Source organism: Stegodyphus dumicola, chromosome 6 (genome assembly GCF_044657685.1).
Source record: "Stegodyphus dumicola isolate Sdum_Otavi_A_Nest chromosome 6, ASM4465768v1".
NCBI lineage: Eukaryota > Metazoa > Arthropoda > Arachnida > Araneae > Eresidae > Stegodyphus > Stegodyphus dumicola.
In genome coordinates this window covers 61,386,343-61,406,897 of record NC_140773.1, presented here as the reverse complement: position 1 = coordinate 61,406,897, position 20,555 = coordinate 61,386,343, and the positions used below count along the sequence as shown (strand labels likewise).

The 20,555-nt window shown below is 30.5% G+C and overlaps 1 protein-coding gene across 1 annotated transcript; it reads right to left on the bottom strand.

Annotated features, from left to right (window-relative positions):
* Positions 1-3,477: 3,477 nt before the first annotated feature.
* LOC118182717 (uncharacterized) lies at positions 3,478-20,092 on the bottom strand. The gene has a single exon (XM_085818350.1). The coding sequence runs from the start codon at positions 19,658-19,660 to the stop codon at positions 17,435-17,437; it is 2,226 nt and encodes a 741-aa protein (XP_085674476.1). The 5' UTR covers positions 19,661-20,092; the 3' UTR covers positions 3,478-17,434.
* Between the last annotated feature and the right edge of the window lie 463 nt (positions 20,093-20,555).

Here is a 20,555-nt window from a genome sequence, read left to right as displayed (position 1 = left end):
TAAATTTCAGTGTTATAAAGCCGTCAGATACCAGGCTGTTCCTCATTTCGCGTCTCAGACGTTCGCCATGGGTGTTTCACCGCAGGACCGCGCTCTGCTGGTAAAGCTGTATTACAAGAATGATGATTGTGCAAGAGTAGCTCTGCAAAAATTCAAGGATATAAAAGAAAGCGTTGGTCCAATGAGTGTCGTAGGTCTAAAGAAAATGATGCAAAAATTCGAAACGATAGGTTCGTTTGATGTGCAATCTGGTAGAGCGAGAAAACGAGTGCATTCGACGGTAGTTGAAGAAGTGGCCACAGCATTACAGGAGGGGTCGGCCGGTGGTGTGCAACCGTGCAGTGCACGAGGAATTGCCCGAACATTGGACAGGCCTACGAGCACGGTGCTGAAAATTGTACGAAACATCCTGCAATGCTATCCGTACAAAATTGGCCATGTGCAGGAGTTGCTTCCGCCTGACCTGACAGCTAGGGAGACGTTTGCGTTAGAATTCCTGGCTCGCATGGAAGTGGATAATGAATGGCCGTGGAAAATTTTGTGGAGAGATGAAGCCCATTTCCATCTGACAGGATACGTGAATACCCAGAATTGTCGAATATGGGCAACAGAAAATCCACTGGCAACGCACCCCGTACCACTTCATCCTGAAAAGGTCACGGTATGGTGTGGCTTTACGGCATCATTCATCCTAAAACCATATTTTTTCGAACAGACGGGTGCTTCCGGTCCTGTTACTGCAACCGTCACTGGTCAGAGGTATGCGTCTCTTTTGCGCAACCACGTGATTCCAGCTCTGCAACAGCGTGGATGTGTGGATGAAATCATTTTTATGCAAGATGGCGCTCCTCCGCACATTGCACATCCCGTGAAGCGGCTGTTGAGGCGCCATTTCGGAAATGCTCGAATTATCAGCCGTCATTTCCCTACAGCCTGGCCGTCCCGATCGCCTGATCTTACTCCGTGTGATTTCTGGCTGTGGGGATATCTGAAGGATGCTGTGTTCCGTGCTCCAATTGCAAATTTAGCGGAATTAAAGGCACGCATTTCGCAACACATTCTGAACATCACCCCGGAGACACTGCGATCCGTTGTGGAACATGCTGTTTGTCGCTTTCAACTTGTTGCACACAACACCATATTGAACATGTTTTGTGCCAGTCTCGCGACAGTTCCGAACTTCTTTGATGAATGGTTCTTATGCGGTATGTCGCCGCAAAACTCTTGAAACCGATTTGTCCCTTTCGATGTGATATGTACAGTCATGCAAATAAAATTATTCAACAATTCTAATTTGTCAATGCGTTTTAATGTGTAACTTCCACCTTAGCCATTGTTTTACGAATCGCTTCTCGTTTCTCGTCGTGATTCTGCCGCTTACAGCGCCATCTGTTGCTAACTTTTGAAACTAAATTTTTTCTTCTGCCATACGCTTTCCGCCTTCTTCAATAACATTCCTTTCAAATTTCACATCATTTTCATCAGTGGTTCTTTTTTGATAGCGTTTTGAAACTTAAACTTTATTTATAATCACCCTGTATTTCCATTTTTCATCTCCCAAATAATTTTCCTACAGCAATCTCAGATAGTCTCACGATGATAAATATGTTTCGGCGTTAGGTGATGAATATAGTGTTTTTTTTATTAGCTTTAAATCAGATTTTATAATTTTGTTCACAGTTCCTAAAGAGATCTTTAGAGATTTTGCTAAGCTCTTTGGGGGGCTGGATTTTCCTTTAAAACATGAGATGCGACTTTAGATTTAATAAGAGCAGTACATAGCTTTGTTGGGTATGCATTTTTTGCCTTCTTTCCAGTCTAATGTAAACTTTGACATTTTTTTCTTTTCATATTAATTATGTCACTTAGTTTACAAGTAGAAATATTAAAACTATGCTTTTCGTATCTTTTTTAATAACTGAATAAGAATATTTCTCTTCGGACAGGGCAAAAATATAGCATTCGTTCCATTGTTTATTTTTCAATGACATTTTAAAGAAAAGAATATTTTTAATTCCGCAAATGATAATTAAACCTTATTTCAATTTGATGATAGTCACATTTGTATTTTAAAATTAATATCTAAATTCATGGAGAAAATCAAAATCGTTACAAAAGTGTACGATCACTCTCTGCATATGCTTTTTTGAATCAAAATTTTGTTTCAATTCCTCATCTTCCACTACTTCTGAAAACAGTACAACTCTAAAGCTCAGAAAGCAATGAGTTGCTGATTTCGTGGATGAGCAATTAATGTCACAGGATAGGCAAGCTGCTTGGATGTACAGTCAAAAGTCGTTAATTCTGACCTCAAAGCTACAAACTTTCTGCGCATGCACGTAAGACCTATACGGCTGCGAATATGCGTGTGCGCATGCGCAAAATACGTTTATCCATGTGCGTTTTATGTATAACGGACGGTATAAGCTAAGCTAAAATTATCGAATTCAGTTAATGTTGCAGATTGCATTGTTCTTTTATCTTCGAATTAGATCCGCCTTATTATTTTTTGCAGACTGTTAGAGCAATTTTATAAAAGCAAGCTTGAACTTTCCATTATGTCAAATAGAATTTTTAGATATATATTTACTAATATGTAAAGGATCTACAAAGCGAAAGTATGTTTCGAAGTCCATTAAACAAAAAGTGGAATTGCTGCAAAAAATGGATAAAGGCATATCCTTTGTTTATCTAACCATTCCAAAATCTGTTTATCAATTTCACGCTGCTCTGCGGCAGGGAGGGACGTTGCGGCGCGCAATGAATTGGAAGTTGATCTGTCAGCACTATCCTTATCTTCATGGCAGATGATTTTATTTTATTTTGCTTATAATTCCTTACTAAACGTAGTATTTCATCTCGATGTACTCCGTCTTTGATATGATTTAAATCAAATTCCTCGTCATTATAATTCGCTTCCGATAGCGAAGAAAATGACACAGAGGTTATTGAAAACGAAAAAATTTCGATTGACAAATTAGTCGGTATTCTCGACACAGCAATTATAGGACAATAATGTAACTAAACAAGAAATTATGTCTGTTTATAGAATTAAAGAGAAAGTATTATCACATAAAAAACGAAGCAACTTAAACAACTTACATTGAAAGAAATGTTTAATAAAGTAAACAAATAAATATAAAACTTTTTTTTTGTAAATTTTGATACCCTTTAGATCATAAATGTTCTTTATTTCATAAATTACGATTTCATATTTTTAATTTTATAATTTCTGTATGCCATCTTACCAAATTTAAACTGATGATCTATAATCCGGAATCGCCGAAGTCCCGACGAGTCCGGATTATTGACTTTTTTCTGTATTTATATTTTTCCATATGTAATGTTTTCTGAGAAATTCTATGCATGCACTTTGTTGCAGAATGTTCAAATGCTCTATTGTACTACTTAATTAACCAATGAACTGGGGATAAAATGGATCACTTAACTATCTAAGGGAAAAAAAAATTACAACAGTCATGAAAAAAATCTTTTAATATAAAAGTCATAAACACTGCATCATTATGCAATTTGTTTATTAACAGCAACAAAAATTACAATATTCTGTTACCATTAAAAAAAAAAAAAAAAAAAAAAACCTAAAAAATTTAGTATGCTGAATAAATAATCCAACTCACATCCTAAATCCGGTATATGTTAGAGTTCAAGTTTTGCAACTCACAAGTCGGAAACGAAGTTGTAATCAGCCAGAATTATGATATATTTAATTATGCTCATAGTATCTATCATCTTGCACTGAGTTTAGGATGTAATGGATTCTACTGACTTAATCACAGTTATTTAATTACATGAAAATATTTACCAAAAATATTGCTCTTCTAAATTCCAGGCTCTGTTTGATGTCTAATGTAAGAATTATATTTTTTTAACAGTTATTTTAAGTTAAATTTAGATTTGAGAAACCAAATGAAATGTACATACTCTTACAGTGGAAGTCATGAATTGTAAGCATGCCATCTAGCATGCTGTGACATACCGTAAAAGAGCAACATAAAATATAATACAAATAAGGTAAAATATTTGTGACATTTACACATTTAATAATATTTAATATAAATAATAAATACATGTTTATTAGTAATAACACAACTATTTAAAAAAAACTTGTACCACACTTTTGAGGTCGTATTTAACAAACAATAAGTTATTTAGAGTCACAGCAGTATCTACTTAGTTAAAAATGTACAAATTTTTAACCCATAGTTGTGTAACCACAACGTGTATTCAACACCCTCCACAATTTGAAAATCCTAGAAATTGGGAGAGTTTAAAAATGCAGGAACATTTAATTGAATATTAATTTAGTTTGATATATATATATGTAGATAATGACTAATATGGTAAATTACAAGTATTATATTGAAATAACATAAATTATATCACCTTTACATAACACTAATAATACAAAAATATTGGTATAATAGTGAAAGCTACTTTCTCTGGTAAATCTTTAAACAAGTACATATCAGTTCAAAATGTATGATAAATTATAATCAGAAACTTATCTGAATCAAAATTAAAAATAATACTAAAATAAAACTAAAATTCAACATTTAAAAATATATTGTTTAATATCTGTCTGGAATAAAATAATTATGAGCAGTTTTCTTAAGCAGAAGTAGAAAATAAAGGTAATTCTTACAAAAGAAATTGACACAATTAACATTGTTCTATCTTCTTTTAGATAATTTTCAAAAGATAGAACAAGTGTAAAAACACCTTACTACAAATTATTCATATTAACTCTCAATATTAATAATGCTGTTCTTCAAGCGATGTAATCATTTTATAATAAATTATACTCAAATTTACAAAATAAGTACATTTAAATATCTCAAAATGTATTAAACTAAATTTCCAACAGAAAACTTTTGCAAAGACAAAATAGTTTAACTAACTATAAAAAGAGTTTTGGTTTTATTTATTTGATTAATTGAATTATTTAGTTTACAGTTAGCTATATTACACTGCTTTTTAATTTCATGAAAAATTAAGCTCTAGAATATTTACAAAAATAACACATTCATTAGCAATATCCTTTAACATCATCTGCTTCTTTTTTTTTTTTTTTATTCCTAACTTTAATTATAATTTTATAGACAATGACATGTTTAGACTTTCTCATCTAACATAATACATATAAATTTTTTCATCAGTTTAATTCACAAAAATTATATACTGATGATTTTCCTAAATTATCAGTATTTGATAATAAATTTTTTTAAGGTAATATTAAAAAAAAAAACAGTATATTATACTTTTTTCTTTATGAACAGCAGCAATGAAAAAAAGAAAGTAAAAACTAGTTATTTGCTACTAATCAAGTAGCAGTCTGCAAAATTTACATCATCATAGCTTAAAACCAAAGTATGACCAAACTAACAAAATGCCTGTACAAATATAGCGAGAGGGTTCAGGATGCGAGAAATAATAGTTTTAAATACACCAAAAATATATACAGTACAAAGTCTGTAATCCTGATGTCCATTATCTGGAATGATCTATAATCCGGACCTCAAAGCCACAAACTTACACATGCACATAAAGCCAGTAAATCATTTACACACGTGCACTTCCGATAGCGAAGAAAGTGACAGAGAGGTTATTGAAAACGAAAAAATTTTCATTGACAAGTTAGTCGGTATTCCCAACGTAGCAATTATAAGATTTGAACAGTGGAACTTTGTAACTGAACAAGAAATTATGTCTGTTTATAGAATTAAAGAGAAAGTATTAGCACAAAAAATGAAGCAACTTAAACAACTTACATTGAAAGAAATGTTTAATAAAGTAAATAAATAAATATTAAGCTTTTTTTGTAAATTTTGATACCCTTTAGATCCTAATTACTCTTTATTTCATAAATTATGATTTCATATTTTTAATTGTATAATTTCTGCATGCCATCTTACCAGATTTAAACTGATGATTTGTAATCCGGAAAAGCCCCTAATCTGGAATCGCCAAAGTCCCAACGAGTCCGTATTACAGACTTTGTACTGTATTATTTTTTCAGAACAACGTGCACGTACAAGTATGTTCAAAGAGAGAGGGTTTAGGATGCAAGAAATCGTAATTTTAAATACACTGTAAATACATTTCATTTTTTCCAATTCTCTTTATATTTTATGATTAGAAATGTCTCAATAAACATAATAATAGGATATTCTGTAGTGAATCATGCTGGCATGATCTGTAATACTTTTTATTTTAGAAACACTGTAGCAATTTTTTTTTATTTAAAATTATTATAAAGGCCAATTTTTGGAATGATCTATATATTACTGTATTTAGATCTATATATCCCTCTCTTTCTTTACTAATCTTACCTTCTGGGAATTGAGAGAGAAAGATTTTGTGAAGGAAGGCTTAAATGACGAACATAACACATTACAAAGCACATAACAGACAGATTGATATTAATATATCCTGTATTTCAAAGAAGTTATTAATTTCATATTATTCTCTTTTTGTGGATGCATTTTATGTTATCATATATCAGAAGTTCCTAAATCATATGCTGAAAAAGTTAATAGTATACAAATAAATAAAGCATTTCTTTTCCATTTTTAATTTTAGAAATATGGTCAATAGTCAATTTATTGTGTCATTCAAATACTTCATATTGTTAGGGTAATAACACCTACATAAACTCATTGATCTCTTTTACCAAAGCCCCTCTAACATAAGCAGTTTTTTTAACTTTGTAAGTACAATAGTAAACAATTATTCAGACTTCAGATATGCAGAATTCTTTTCATTCTCGTCTATGAAAAATCAAGCTTGTTGTTAATTTCTTTGTACTGTTTTAAAATAAAGTTTTATTTAAATGTAATGTGTTCTTAAAATAAAAGAAACTATATCCCCAGAGCCTCCCCCCCAAAAAAAAACACACTTTACTTGTACTACAATAAATAAATAGATAATTTGGTCACCAGCAGAAAGACAACTTGGTCATTTTAATTTTCCAGTATCTAGATGGATTGCAGATATAGCTAGTGGATATTTTGAAGCTTTCTGTACATTGTATTTACAGATATCATAATAATTGCAAATATATTAAATCTAAATAGTTAGCATTTGTTAGGAGAAGGTAAACAAGAATTTTTAAATTGCAATTATTTTGTGTCATAATATATTTATTTCTTTATGAATACAATACTTAGCATTACTGCATAAGTGACCATTTAGTACAATTAGATTGTCATTATTGGATATTAGATTGTAAACATTTACTATATTAGAGATGTTAAGTGCCATGTGCAGTCACTAGGGACTGACACTATACTTTGATTTCAGACCAGTCACCAGTGACTGACAGAATACTTTCCATTCGACTACATCAGTCACTGTTGACTGATGAAATAAAATTTTAAAAATTATATTCTTCTATCAAATTCTAGAGATATCTGGCCACAGCATATCAGTAAAATTGCATACTGCAGGTTGAACAGGAAGGAAGACAAAAAAGGCTTTATGCCTGTGTTAAATGAATTAATTATGCATAATTAATCTGAAATTATCATAAATAAGTTTCCAGTGATATTTCACTGGAGAAAAATTATTTTAAATCCCAACATTTCAAAACATGACACATTATTATGATTTTAACAATCAAGTGAAAATGTATCAAATATTTAATGTACTGACCAAATAGTTTTGTATAATAAAATTTAAAAAAATATGTCAGTTTGGTCATACTGTTATTTACATAGTAGTAGTAGAAGATTAAAAACATTAACAACTGCTTCACTGCCTAAATAGCCAAAAACATTAGTTTCTATATAGTAATACATTGCCTATATTATAACTGAATTTTAAAAATGTATCAGAATTTTCAATGAATTAGAATTGTTTTAGGAAATGATTCTACTGAACTGGTATGAATTCATTTAAGTCCCACCACTACATATACATTATGAAAAAGCAATTTGCCATGACAGTTTTTAATATTTGGATCTCGTATACTGATTTGATTTAATCACATTATATTATTCAAAATCTAATTATTCACAATTATAATATATCGTAATAATATATATATATTTTGAAAAGGTCTTAAGAGTTATTTTGCATGTAACAAAAAGTTCTTTGCAATAGCCAAGATCAAGTTAATTCATACTCAAAAACATTTTGACTTACCACTGTTTTGCTAAAGCAGAGTCAGTGATATACAGCAGTAACTATTACATGAATGTGGTATAAAAATTCACAGTTATATGTAAATGAATACTAAATGACAAATTTCTCTGCTATTAATAGTGACTGAACACGTAAAAAAATTATTTTTTTTAAATACAGTGTATTTATTACTATATTGTGACACATCTACCACATAAAAACACAAAACTACCCATTTTTTTACACAAATAAATCAGTGTACATTTTTAAGAGAATAAATATATAACAAAATTTTTTTTACAATTACAATTAATTTTTTCAAGTTAAAATCTTTATTTTAATACTATATAAATTTAAACAAAAGTGATGCATGAAATTTTTATTTAGATATTAATTACTCGCATATTACTCATCTAAACAACTCAAATGTTAACCCTTTGCGACATGGTGGGTCAATATATGTCCCACCTAATTAATATTTATTTTCTCAGTTAGCAATTTCCGTTAGAAACTTTCTAATCTTTTAAAAACAATCTATTTTAGTTATTATTTTTCCCAGTAGATGTCATTACTATACCAGGGCTCAAGTTTATAAGCAAAAAATATTCAAAATAGGATCACAAGAGTGATATCCATGTATCTCTCCTTTTTCAATATTTTAAAAATTTTGGTATACAATTTATGATATGTATGATTCTTTTTAATATTCAATGGTATTTTATTTTCAAAAATCTTAATTGGATTTAATATTTTATAATATTAATTTTGCAGTTGAAATAAGTGGGTTAAAATTTGTCCCACCACACACTTGAATTTCCCCTCAATAGATGGCAGCACTCACGATTATTATTTCTTTTCTTTTTTGCACCTACTTTTTTCGCGATTGCGCGCGCTTTTACATCCGTTGTATGCTCTGATGTGCTAAAATGTCTAGAAAAAAATTAACAACTCAGGAAGCTTTGTATCTTTTCGCTGAATTGTCATCCGATTACGACTCAAATACTTCAGATGTTAGTTCTGATTCAGATGAAATTGAAATGCAAGAGAGAATAACTGAGGTTGAAGTTATTGGTGAAGAAGAAAGGGAAGTAGTTATAATTTGTTTCGCTTTTTAAAGACACAGACCCATCTATGCATGTGGCACTGTAAATATGAATCGAAAGTATCTACCCAAAATTTTAAAGACAAATTTATGTCAAGAGAATATATAGACTTTTCAGTTAGCGATGATTCAATTTATTGCATAAAATGGAAGGATAAAAGATCCGTTTCTATCCTGTCTTGCTTGGAAAAGGCAACTGAAATGAAAGAAATTAATAGAAAAGAATGAGATGGAAAGACAAAAAAAGTACTGTACCCAAACAGCATTATTTCATACAATAAGAATATGGGATATGTCGACTGATTGATCAACTGAAAGGACTATATGAAATAGACCGCAAAAGCAAGAAATGGTGGCACATGATTTTTTTTTTTTACTTTTTAGATGCGAGTGTAGTAAATGCATTTATTTTATTAAAGTTTGTTAGCGAACCCAATCATGATGTAAAAACAATGAAAGATTTTCTTCTCTCAGTTATAGAAGGTCTAATGGCACTTGCAGGCAAAAAAGAGCTGAAAAGAAAACTGAAATCCTCAGTTCAAATAAAAACTAAAAACCCATTCGTACAATCAAAAAGGAGACTAAAAAATGCAAGTCACATGCCAAAGAGAACGAGCAGGAGGAAGATGCGCATATTGCAGCACATCGAAAGAAGAACGATGAACATTTTGGATGTGTGAAACATGTGAATTGTCTCTATGCTTACAAAAGAATGAAACAACATGTTTTTCAAAATTTCATGAAAAATGACTTTTTTTTTTCAGTTTTAATCAAATATAAATGTTTTTGAATCAAGTGCCAATTTTAATATTTTATTTAGTATCATATGTAGGAGTATCAAATTTTAATCTTAAAATAATATTCAAGAAAATATTTTCTTTTGTTCCTAAAATTTAAAAATATTAAATATATATATGCAAAATTTTACAAGTCATGCATATATGCAATAAGTACAAAATGCATTTTAGTGTATGTATTATGAATATTTTAGAATGCACGCTTTATTTTGTTTATTCATTCCACATATTTTTTTTTCCTGCTATACACCAATATGCTATAAGACATGTGCTAGTTGCATGGTGGGACAAACGGTATCTTACCTTCCCCCGTAAAAAATAAAAGGGCAGAATTTTTTTCAAGCCTTAAAGGCACTTAAGTAAGTCCATCTGACTTATTCTAAGGCATTTTTTTAAAGATTAAAATATATATTAAATATGCGTGTCGCAAAGGGTTAAAATGGCAAAAAAGAATAATTTTTAATTACAAATTATATTGTAAAGGTAGTTTAAGTTTTCAACTAAATAATCATTTCTGCATTTATAATAAATGATTACGACAAATATGAACTAAGAATTTCATTCTACTGAATGAACTTGTATAATAATGAATCAGTCATTATTTAGTAACATACATCAAATTTCAGACACTTATATTCAATAAACAAAACATTCTAGCTTAAATTCCGAAGTAAGTTATGTTCAACCATTTTAGCAGGTTACCCTGACCACCACAATTAAATAAATGATAAGAAATAACTCCTACCATCACAATGAAATATTTTGGGAATTTTTTAGCTCCATTCTAGGAAGGATATATTAAAATGTAATAAACTATTCTTCACAATCAACATTCTAACATAATATTGAATTCTATTCAATATTTTCTTATTTAAAAATTAGGCACTGAACATAAAATCATACTACATTTTTATAAAATAATATATATGTCATAAAAAAGTACAAATGCTATTTCCTGAAGAAATGAAATCTAGTTTAAGTCTTTATTAACAGACTTTTAAATTTAATGGTCATTCTTGAAACCCCTGGTCCTCAAAGTAGAGATGAATGCTCTCCCATTTGGCAGATATTCTCTGATAAACGACAAAAGTTAATAAATACCATGAATGCCCACTCATGGGAGATTCAACTGTATATGGCAAAATGTACATCAGAAAAATCAAACTAATTTACAGTGCTATATCTTTAAAATAAAAAATATATTCATATGAAAATGGCAACATCAAAATTCATAATGATCAGTAAACAGTACAGTCAAACTGAAAAAATGTGAAAGATAAGTTAATTTTGTTATGCAAAATTTAATGCTAAAATAAATATTCATTTTAATTAATGAATTATTATAAATACATTAATATTATTTTTTCTATATATGATGAATTTGTAATTAATTTGATTTTTATTTTCCTTGGGCCTTTCAATTCTGGTTTACTGCATATAGCACTGTTTATATATATATATTTCAATTTTGCTCTACTGTTTAATTGCAAAGGCTATGCTTAAAATACAGAATTACATAAGGGAATGTTCCAACAGTGATATAATTATCATACTTTTCACAATTACATGGCCTAACAGTCATTAGCTTTGTTAATGTTTTGGAATAAGGTATAAGCTGTAGCCAATCAGGGAAGGTAAAGTTTTTACATAAATGTGCAGCTGATTCAGCATTAATCATCGACTAGAGGTCAGTACATGTTTGCTTTGCTTTAACTAGTTGCTTCTTATATATTAGGTTGGCATAAAGGTGAACAATTGGAACGTTCAGAAAAAATCCACATCTCAGTTTCCAAGATGAGTCAGTGTCTGGTTGCATAGCAAATGAAGGTCCAGCTTATACTAATAAGGAGCATTAAGCCTGCTTAATACTATAACAGTAACAAGAAGCAGACAGTTGGAACAAATAACACAATAATGGGTCCAAGGATGAATTTCATCTTATAAAATCAAAATATCTCTTTAAAATCAATAATGACATTTTAATATTACATTTCATAAATACATTCAAATGAAACTGCTATAAAAATCTTGTTGTGTTATACTGTGCCGAGTATCTCATTTATTTTCTAGTTCAGATCTATTTGATGTAAACTAGTAAAATATTAGGTAAAAAGTCCAAAAATGAAATACAGTCAGCTAGTACTGATTACATTATACTTGATTAGCATTATTTTTTAGTCCGAATCAAACTGATCAATAATTCACAAGAACTAAATTAAAAAGTGCAAATATTGTTTTAATGGGACAAAATAAATAACTATGTATGTATAAAACATAATTCTAATAAATTAATTACATAGAGATAATGTAAATTATAAAGCATAAAACTCTTGCATCTTTTTAACACAAAACTATAAATATGAACAATCAAGTCAAAATAACTAAAAGCCATTAAAATATGTGGTTATTTAAACTGCTGATCAAATGTGAATGAGAGCTTAAGGTAATTAATTATTAAAATACCCTACTTGCACTATAAGAATATGTCATAAAAGCAACAGGTAAACCTACATTAAAGTAGATTCAGTTTAATCTAAATAAATGATTATAAAAACAAATATGTTCCTCAGGACAAAAGTTTTAGTCATGTACTTATTTAGTAGCATAGTTATATAATATATTGTTTTGCACACAATACTTCGCTATTACATTATGTAACCTTGGGCACTATTTACTAAATAAATTATGAATGTTAGACGAATATGCTGTTTCATACAGCATTTGCTGTTATCTGTCTTCCATATGTTCTTGATATGTATGGACTGTATTCCCTGAAGATACTAAGGTTCCACTGCATTATAATTAATGTTAGTTATGCAGTTCATATATATAAGAATTATCTGTGTGGTTAATTTAGTTTTTAAACAGTGTAATTATACTACATAATAGGATATTTAAATTTCTTTTTCTCATTCTGCAATTTCATTTACTAAAATACATATTTTATAAGATCCTATCAACTTTTGGAACAAAAACGTAGCCAAAAAAAGGGGGTGGTTCCTATTTTCAAATAAATATAATAACTGAAATATTAGATTTACCATCATAACAGGTGACAACCATCACAACAGAGTCTAGGAAACTTGATTACCAAGTACTCAATAATCCAGAATTTGATGATCACTTGTTTAATTACTACATGATTTCTGTTGTCAAGCAAAGCATTATCTGAAATTATGTAGTAATCTATTAACAGCTACAACAAGGGTTTTCAACCAAGGAGAATTAAATAGTTTTAGGGAAGAATGCAGTCAGCCTTTTATTTACCTGTTAAGTATTTAGTTTATGAATATATATTAAAAAAAAAAAAAAACTACTCGGTTTAATCCTAGTATCTGGTGCACACGGGATTTGGCTACTTTGTGATGAGCAGTAAAAACCGGACATTGCGATGAGTAGTTAACGGGTCATTCAAAGAAAATATATAGTTAAACATAGTATATACTGTGTATATAGTATATATACTATGTATACACATAATATATAGTGTATAGTATATATATATAGACGTTCTTTGGATCATTTTTGGTGCTGGCGATAATTTTCAAAGTCGTGCCAAGGCTGCACCGTATACTAGGATTTTACCAAACTACTCCTATCCAAGTTTTGATATTTATCACCATTTTCTATATTTATTTCCAGTTTAATTTATAAAACACATTAAAAAATAATGTAAATAAATATATATGTATTTTTCAAGCTTTGGAAATGAGGGGGGATTGACTGCCTGACAGCAATGATGAAAAGGGCACATGGATCAAAAGATTGTGAGCCACTGAGCTTGAAAATAATAATTCCTAATAATACTTATATGGTGCAAATAATATAGGCACATAGTAATTACTGTATTATAATTAGAATACAGATTTAGAAAATAAATTTCTACATGTTTTCCTGTTCTTTTCAAAGATTTGTTTTGGTGGTCTATTTTTACAATTTTTGTTCCTCTGTAATTCCAGGCTTACAAGTTTTGTGTTGTATTGTCTATGCGAAATAAGTGAAAATACTGAATGAGGAAGAAAAGACACAATGGAAATGAAACAAGAAAAAAAGAAAACAAACATCTGTGGAAATGAAATGGATTGCACATGGATAAAGGGAAAAGTATTCATAAAACTGCCATGAATTAAGATTTTAGATGAACAGCTATAATAAAAAGGAAAAAATGAGATCCAAAATGATTTTGGTGTGCTTATGTCTAGGGAAGGAAATCAACCCGAGAATATAAAAGGACAGATTTACAATCTTAGCATGCAGAAATGCAACAGGCAGCCATAAGCTCAAACTAGTGCTGTGAAGCTAATGAAAAAATCCCCTGGCATTTAAAAATGTATATATATAAAAAAAAAAAAAAAAAAAAAAAAGAGCACTAATGGGACTGACACCTTCTATGATCTATGTGTTTGATATGTGAATCAGTCAAATTTATGAATGAAGGGAGTCATTCTTTTATTTTTACTATTTACTACTCTTTTATCAGCAGTTTGCTCCTTTGCTAGAAAATTTCTAAAATCCCAATATTGCCCCCAAAAAGCACTTTTCATATGCTTTATTCCATCCTAATGTGCAATAATTATGTAATGAAGATTCATAATTATTCCATAAAACTTGACATTTTGACTGAGATGAAATTTAATAATTAAGAAAAATTTTATTTTGGATATGTAATTTTAAATAAAATGATCTATGCACTTCAAAAGAAAATATGACATGTGTCTGTCATGCACTTTTCAACAAAATGATGGCAGACTTATGCCATATTCCTTTATGAAATACATAATCTCTTGTGGAATATGAATATCTGTCCTACACTGTATTTTGCCAATTTTAAAATGAGCATACTCCCCTCCAATTCATCATTAAATATTATTCCTTAAAATAATACTAAGCTGCTATGCAGTGTCTTTTTATTAGAATGATAGTTTTATTTTGTGCAGATTTTCTAACATTTTACAGATGTAATTTTTCCATGAATATTAAACAATTTTGCAAACAGGTTTATCCAAATTATTTTTTAATTTCTGCAGTAACTACAGTCAAAAGTTGTTAATTCGAACACCCATAATCCGGAATGATCTATAATCTGGACCTCAAAGATCGCGACACATGCACATAGGCGTTTACGCATGCACGTAAGACCTTTACGGTTGCGCATATGCGTGTGCGTAATATGTTTACGCATGCACATTTAACGTAAAATGGACAGTATAAGCTAAAATTATCAAATTATCTATTTCAGTTAATGTTGCAGATTGCGTTGTTCCTTAATTTTCAAATTGGATCCGGCTTATTACTTTTTGCAGACTGTTAGAGCAATTTTATAAAAGTAAGCTTGAACTTTTGATTATGTCAAATAGAATTTCCGATGCTGGAGCTCCCAAAGGATCTACAAAGCGAAAGTATGTTTCGATGTCCATCAAACAAAAAGTGGAACTGCTGCAAAAAATAGGATAAAGGCATGAAGAAAGAGACAGAGAGGTCAGTGAAAACGAAAAAATTTCGATTGACAAGTTAGTCGGTATTCTCGCCACAACAATTACAGGACTTAAACAGCAGAACTTTGTAACTGAACAAGAAATTATCTCTGTTTATAGAGAATTAAAGAGAAAGTATTAGCACATAAAACAAAGCAACTTAAACAACTTACATTGAAAAAAATGCTTAATAAAGTAAACAAATAAATATTAAGCTTTTTTTTGTAAATTTTGATACCCTTTAGATGATAATTGTTCTTTATTTCATAAATTAGGGTTTCTTGTTTTTAATTTTATAAGTTCTGCATGCCATCTTACCAGATTTAAACTGATGATCTATAATCCGGAATCGCCAAGTCTCGATGAGTCCGTATTAATGACTTTTGACTGTATTAAGCTTATTTTTCATGTATAATTTTAATACTGTTTTTGATTAGAATTTATGAGAAAAATGCACAAAATAACCCACAATAAAATCAAAACCAGAAGTTTGAACCTTGGATCTACTACATTTTTATTATATATAAAAATAGTCAATTTAAGTTGAATAAAATCACCCTTCATCGACTGTCATTACCAGTAAAAAATTTTCATATTTCATATTATTTCTAAACATCTACTTCTTAATGCAGAAAATTTATGCATGTAAAATCAAATGTATAAAAACATTGCCCACTTAAATCATACTTTTAATCTAACATAACAGCATTGAACATATATATAACAATTTTCCCATGTAAATGTTAGTATAAATCTCTGAATAGAAAAAACTGTCAGTATAAATCTCAGGCTGCAAAAGTGTAGCAAATTTTATCTGCCTTTGTGATAAAATTATTATCTTACTCATAATCAATACTGAAAAGAATAATTTGATATCATATTTAAGATACATTATGCTGCATTATTAAATAATTTATACATACTTTGACTAAATTCACAAATATATATAGCAATTAATCAAATCTAATAATAACTAAAGCATAAAAAAATGTAAAGAACTCAACAGTAAATTTTAATTCTTAGGTGGTCAAGATAACGGGGGACGTATGGATTATTTTCAAACACTCAGTTCTATATAGTACTTCTTATTGATGGTAAAAAAGAAAATAATGACTACAAAGTACTAAGTGAAATCAATACGCATATCAGCAGAGTTGTACACATTTCCCTCTTTGAAAAAGTAACATAGTTTTTCCAATTTCCAGATATTAATTTTTAAAAAATTTCACATATTCATAACATCATATTTTAGGTTTTCAGAGCACAAAAGTGCCAGAATACTTTTTTTACAAGTAGCACAATTTAAACTATTATGATGTAATATTTTATTATTTTTATGGCAAGAATTCAAATCCAGAATAAAACAGCATTATACATTATGCCTGCATTCTCATTTTTCCAGTAAACACTTCTTAAATAAGTCATGAATGCAAATTCAGTTTCTTTTTAGAAAATACACAGCATAATTGCAAATCAAAAGAAACTGCAGAGTAATGTTGGATTTAAATTTTATCTTACGAAATTGCGGACTTTTCTTTTCATCATATTTATTTCATATGATATACACAGTTTGAACTAAATCAGAAAATAAATGGTTACTGGTTTTCATTTTGAAATGAAAATCTAGCAATGAATGTTAAAGGGGCAATAAAGATTAAAATTTTATTATATATTACTTCATGAATAAAAGCAAATATCATTATTCTGAAATACATATAATATATAAAAAATGCAAAGCTGCATATTCAGAAATCATACTAATTATTTACCTTTTAAGAGAGGATATAAATTAAAATTGTGATTAATCTTGAAAAATATCCGAATTTCATTAAGTAAAAAGACGTTTCACACATCACAAAACAAGTCTGATACAAAAATTTGAGCCCCATGCATAGCACGTTACAGGCTAGTGAATATTTCTAATAATATTTTCTGTTATAATAATAATCAGTTGACAAAGTCTTTATAATAATAACCTTTCGGATGGGCTGAACTGTGGGAGCTGGCGGGGTCTTAGTTTTGTTATGGCGGCGGGCTTTGTGCTTCAAAAGTTTAGCTTTTTCTCTAAAACGCCTTTCACAAAGATCACATGCGAAAGGCTTTTCTCCCGTGTGTGTTAAATAATGTCTCTGCATGTTACATTTATCTTTAAATCCTCTCTGACAAATGTCACAAACAAATGGCTTCTCTCCTGTATGTCCAAGCATATGCCGATTCAGACGAGCTTTCTCATCGAACCCTTCTTTACAGATATGACAAGTATGCGGCTTTTCACCCGTATGAATTCTATAGTGTTTATCAAGTTCTGCTTGTGTTGTGTACGATTCTTCACACTGATCACAAACAAATGGTCTTGGCCGTTTGTGAATTTGATAATGGACATGAAGACTGTACTTTTGAGTGAACCTTTTATTGCATGTTTCACATTTAAACAATTTTTCCTTCGTATGTGTAACGAGGTGTTTACGAAGTGTACTTTTTTGAACAAATCTTTTCTGACATATATCACATACATGGTTCTTCTGCCCAGTATGAATTTGGCAATGCTTACGCAGAGTACTCTTATCTTTAAAACGCCGCCCACAAAACGAACATGTATGTGGCTTTTCCCCAGTATGCACTAAGAAATGTGTTGCAAGGCTGCTCTTTTTTGCAAAACTTTTGTTACACACCGAACAAGAATGTGGTTTTTCTCCAGTATGCATAATATAGTGCTTTTGTAATGCAACTTTAGTCATAAAACCTTTATTGCAAACATCACAGAAAAACGACTTTTCTCCAGTATGAACAAGATAATGCTTCTGAAAGTCACATTTCCTTTTAAACTGTTTAGGACATTGGTCACATGCAAATATCTGAGGAAGGCCAGGTGGTACATTTTGATCTTCTACATTAGGAGCCATAGTCTGATGGACAATATGTGTCATAGGCTGTTGGTCAATGGTAGTATAAGGCTGTTGACCAATGATTGTAAATGTTTGATGTCCAATCTGTGCTAATGTTTGGTGACCAATCTGGGTCAATGTCTGATGTCCAACATGTGCAAGTCCTTGAGGATCAACTGATATCAAAGGATGAAGACCTTGTGGTCCAATATTTAGAGCTTGGTGTACCATATGTGTGAGAGGCTGATCTATAGCAAATGCCTGTGTATTTTCTAAAAATACCTGTGGCTCTGCATGCATTAATGCTTGATCATGAGACCCACTGTTATCTGCAAAACCCATGTCACAAGGTTCTGGTTCAGGTTGTTCCACTACGGCAAGCTGCTCCATTTCTGGTTGAGGTTGTTCTGGTGGTGGCTGTTGTTGAGGCTGTGGTTCTGGTTCAGGTTGCTCTGGTACAAGTGGTTTTTCTTCTTCCTCATTCTTTTTATTTTTTTTACCCCGGCTTCTTCTTTTACCTTCCCTATCAGCAGAGTGCACAAGATAATGAGTACGAAGTGTGCTTTTTTGAGCAAATCCCTTGTTGCATATTTCACATATATGATTCTTTTCTCCAGTATGAGTAAGATAATGTTTTCTAAGAGTAATTTTTTGTACAAATCCCCTCTGACATATGTCACAAACATGAGGCTTCTGGCCAGTGTGAATCAAACTATGTTTACGCAGTGTACTCTTATCAGTAAAGCCACGATTACAAACATCACACACATGAGGTTTATCTCCAGTATGTATCAAATAGTGAGTTTGAAGACTACTTTTCTGTGTAAAACCTTTATGACACACATCACATATATGGGCCTTTTCACCTGTATGCCCAGCATAATGAGATTGTAATTCACTTTTAGATTTGCATGTTTTATGGCAAACATCACATATATGCACTTGTACAGTCTGTGGAGGAGCTTGTGGAGGCTGAGGTGGTGCTTGAACCTCTCTATATATTTGATGTTGCTGAAGGTCTTCCGTGCGATATATTTGATGCTGCTGAAGATCTTCTTCCCGATATATCTGAGTATGCTGAGGAATAATATGTTCAGCATATATTTGCTGCTGAACTCCAGGATCTCTATACATTTGATGTTGCTGTATAACAGGTTCAGCATACATCTGATGATGTTGCTGCAAACCCCTATTTCCAAGATCCTGGTAAGTAACATCTACACTTTGAGGGGCATAAGTTTGATGTATATAAAGTGCCATATTCGTTTATTATGTATTTCTGCTATAAAATAAAAAAATAAATTATCCTCCTATATCTCTCAATATATTTACCCAATAACAATATAATTTCACCAAAACATGGAAAACAGATTCTCTTCATTCAGAAATACGTATTTACCTACATAGAAGTTGAAACTAGATGTTCCACCTGCCGATTAAATTTAAGAAAAATACTTAGCCTTTTTTTTTTTTCCGTTTCTTAGCCGATGTCACTCTGACGCTAAGACAACCAGACATAAAAACAACAGCACAGAAATCTTCTTCCGATCTTAAAGATACGCGATTATAATCTTAATTTCCTAAGGTATATTATGCAAAGAAAAATTGCACATCTAATTAATTTGAACTATTGTAAATTTTAGTATTTTTCGTTTTCTCGACCATCATTTATAACTAACAAAAGTCAGTACTACAAACAACACTGTTGCCATTTTTAGAATGTTGATATAAAATCTTTGAAAAATATGACTAGAGAAAATAAACAAAATTAAAGCAGCACATTAACAAAATTCTGATAAAAAGAAACAAAAACTTTTTTTTTTTAATTTTAAGTAACCTCTTAATAGCTCAAACAATCTTCCAGACACTGAGTAAAATTTAATAGTGTCATCCTTCAAGGATGCATGTCTACATTTAAAAATCTTTTGTAGATTAATTTCTGAAACTTATAGAATGCATTGTAAATATTTCCTTATCCGAAAACATTCGTGTTGAAACAGAAATCATTCGAGTTGATGTATTAGAATTGAAGAACTTTACTTAAATGCAGGAGCTGGTAGCGGCTAAAACCCGGCGGGAACTGAAGAAATTTAACCAATCAGAGAGGACCGTTGCGCCAAGAACTTTTCGCATCATTTCCCTTTCGCCAAACGCA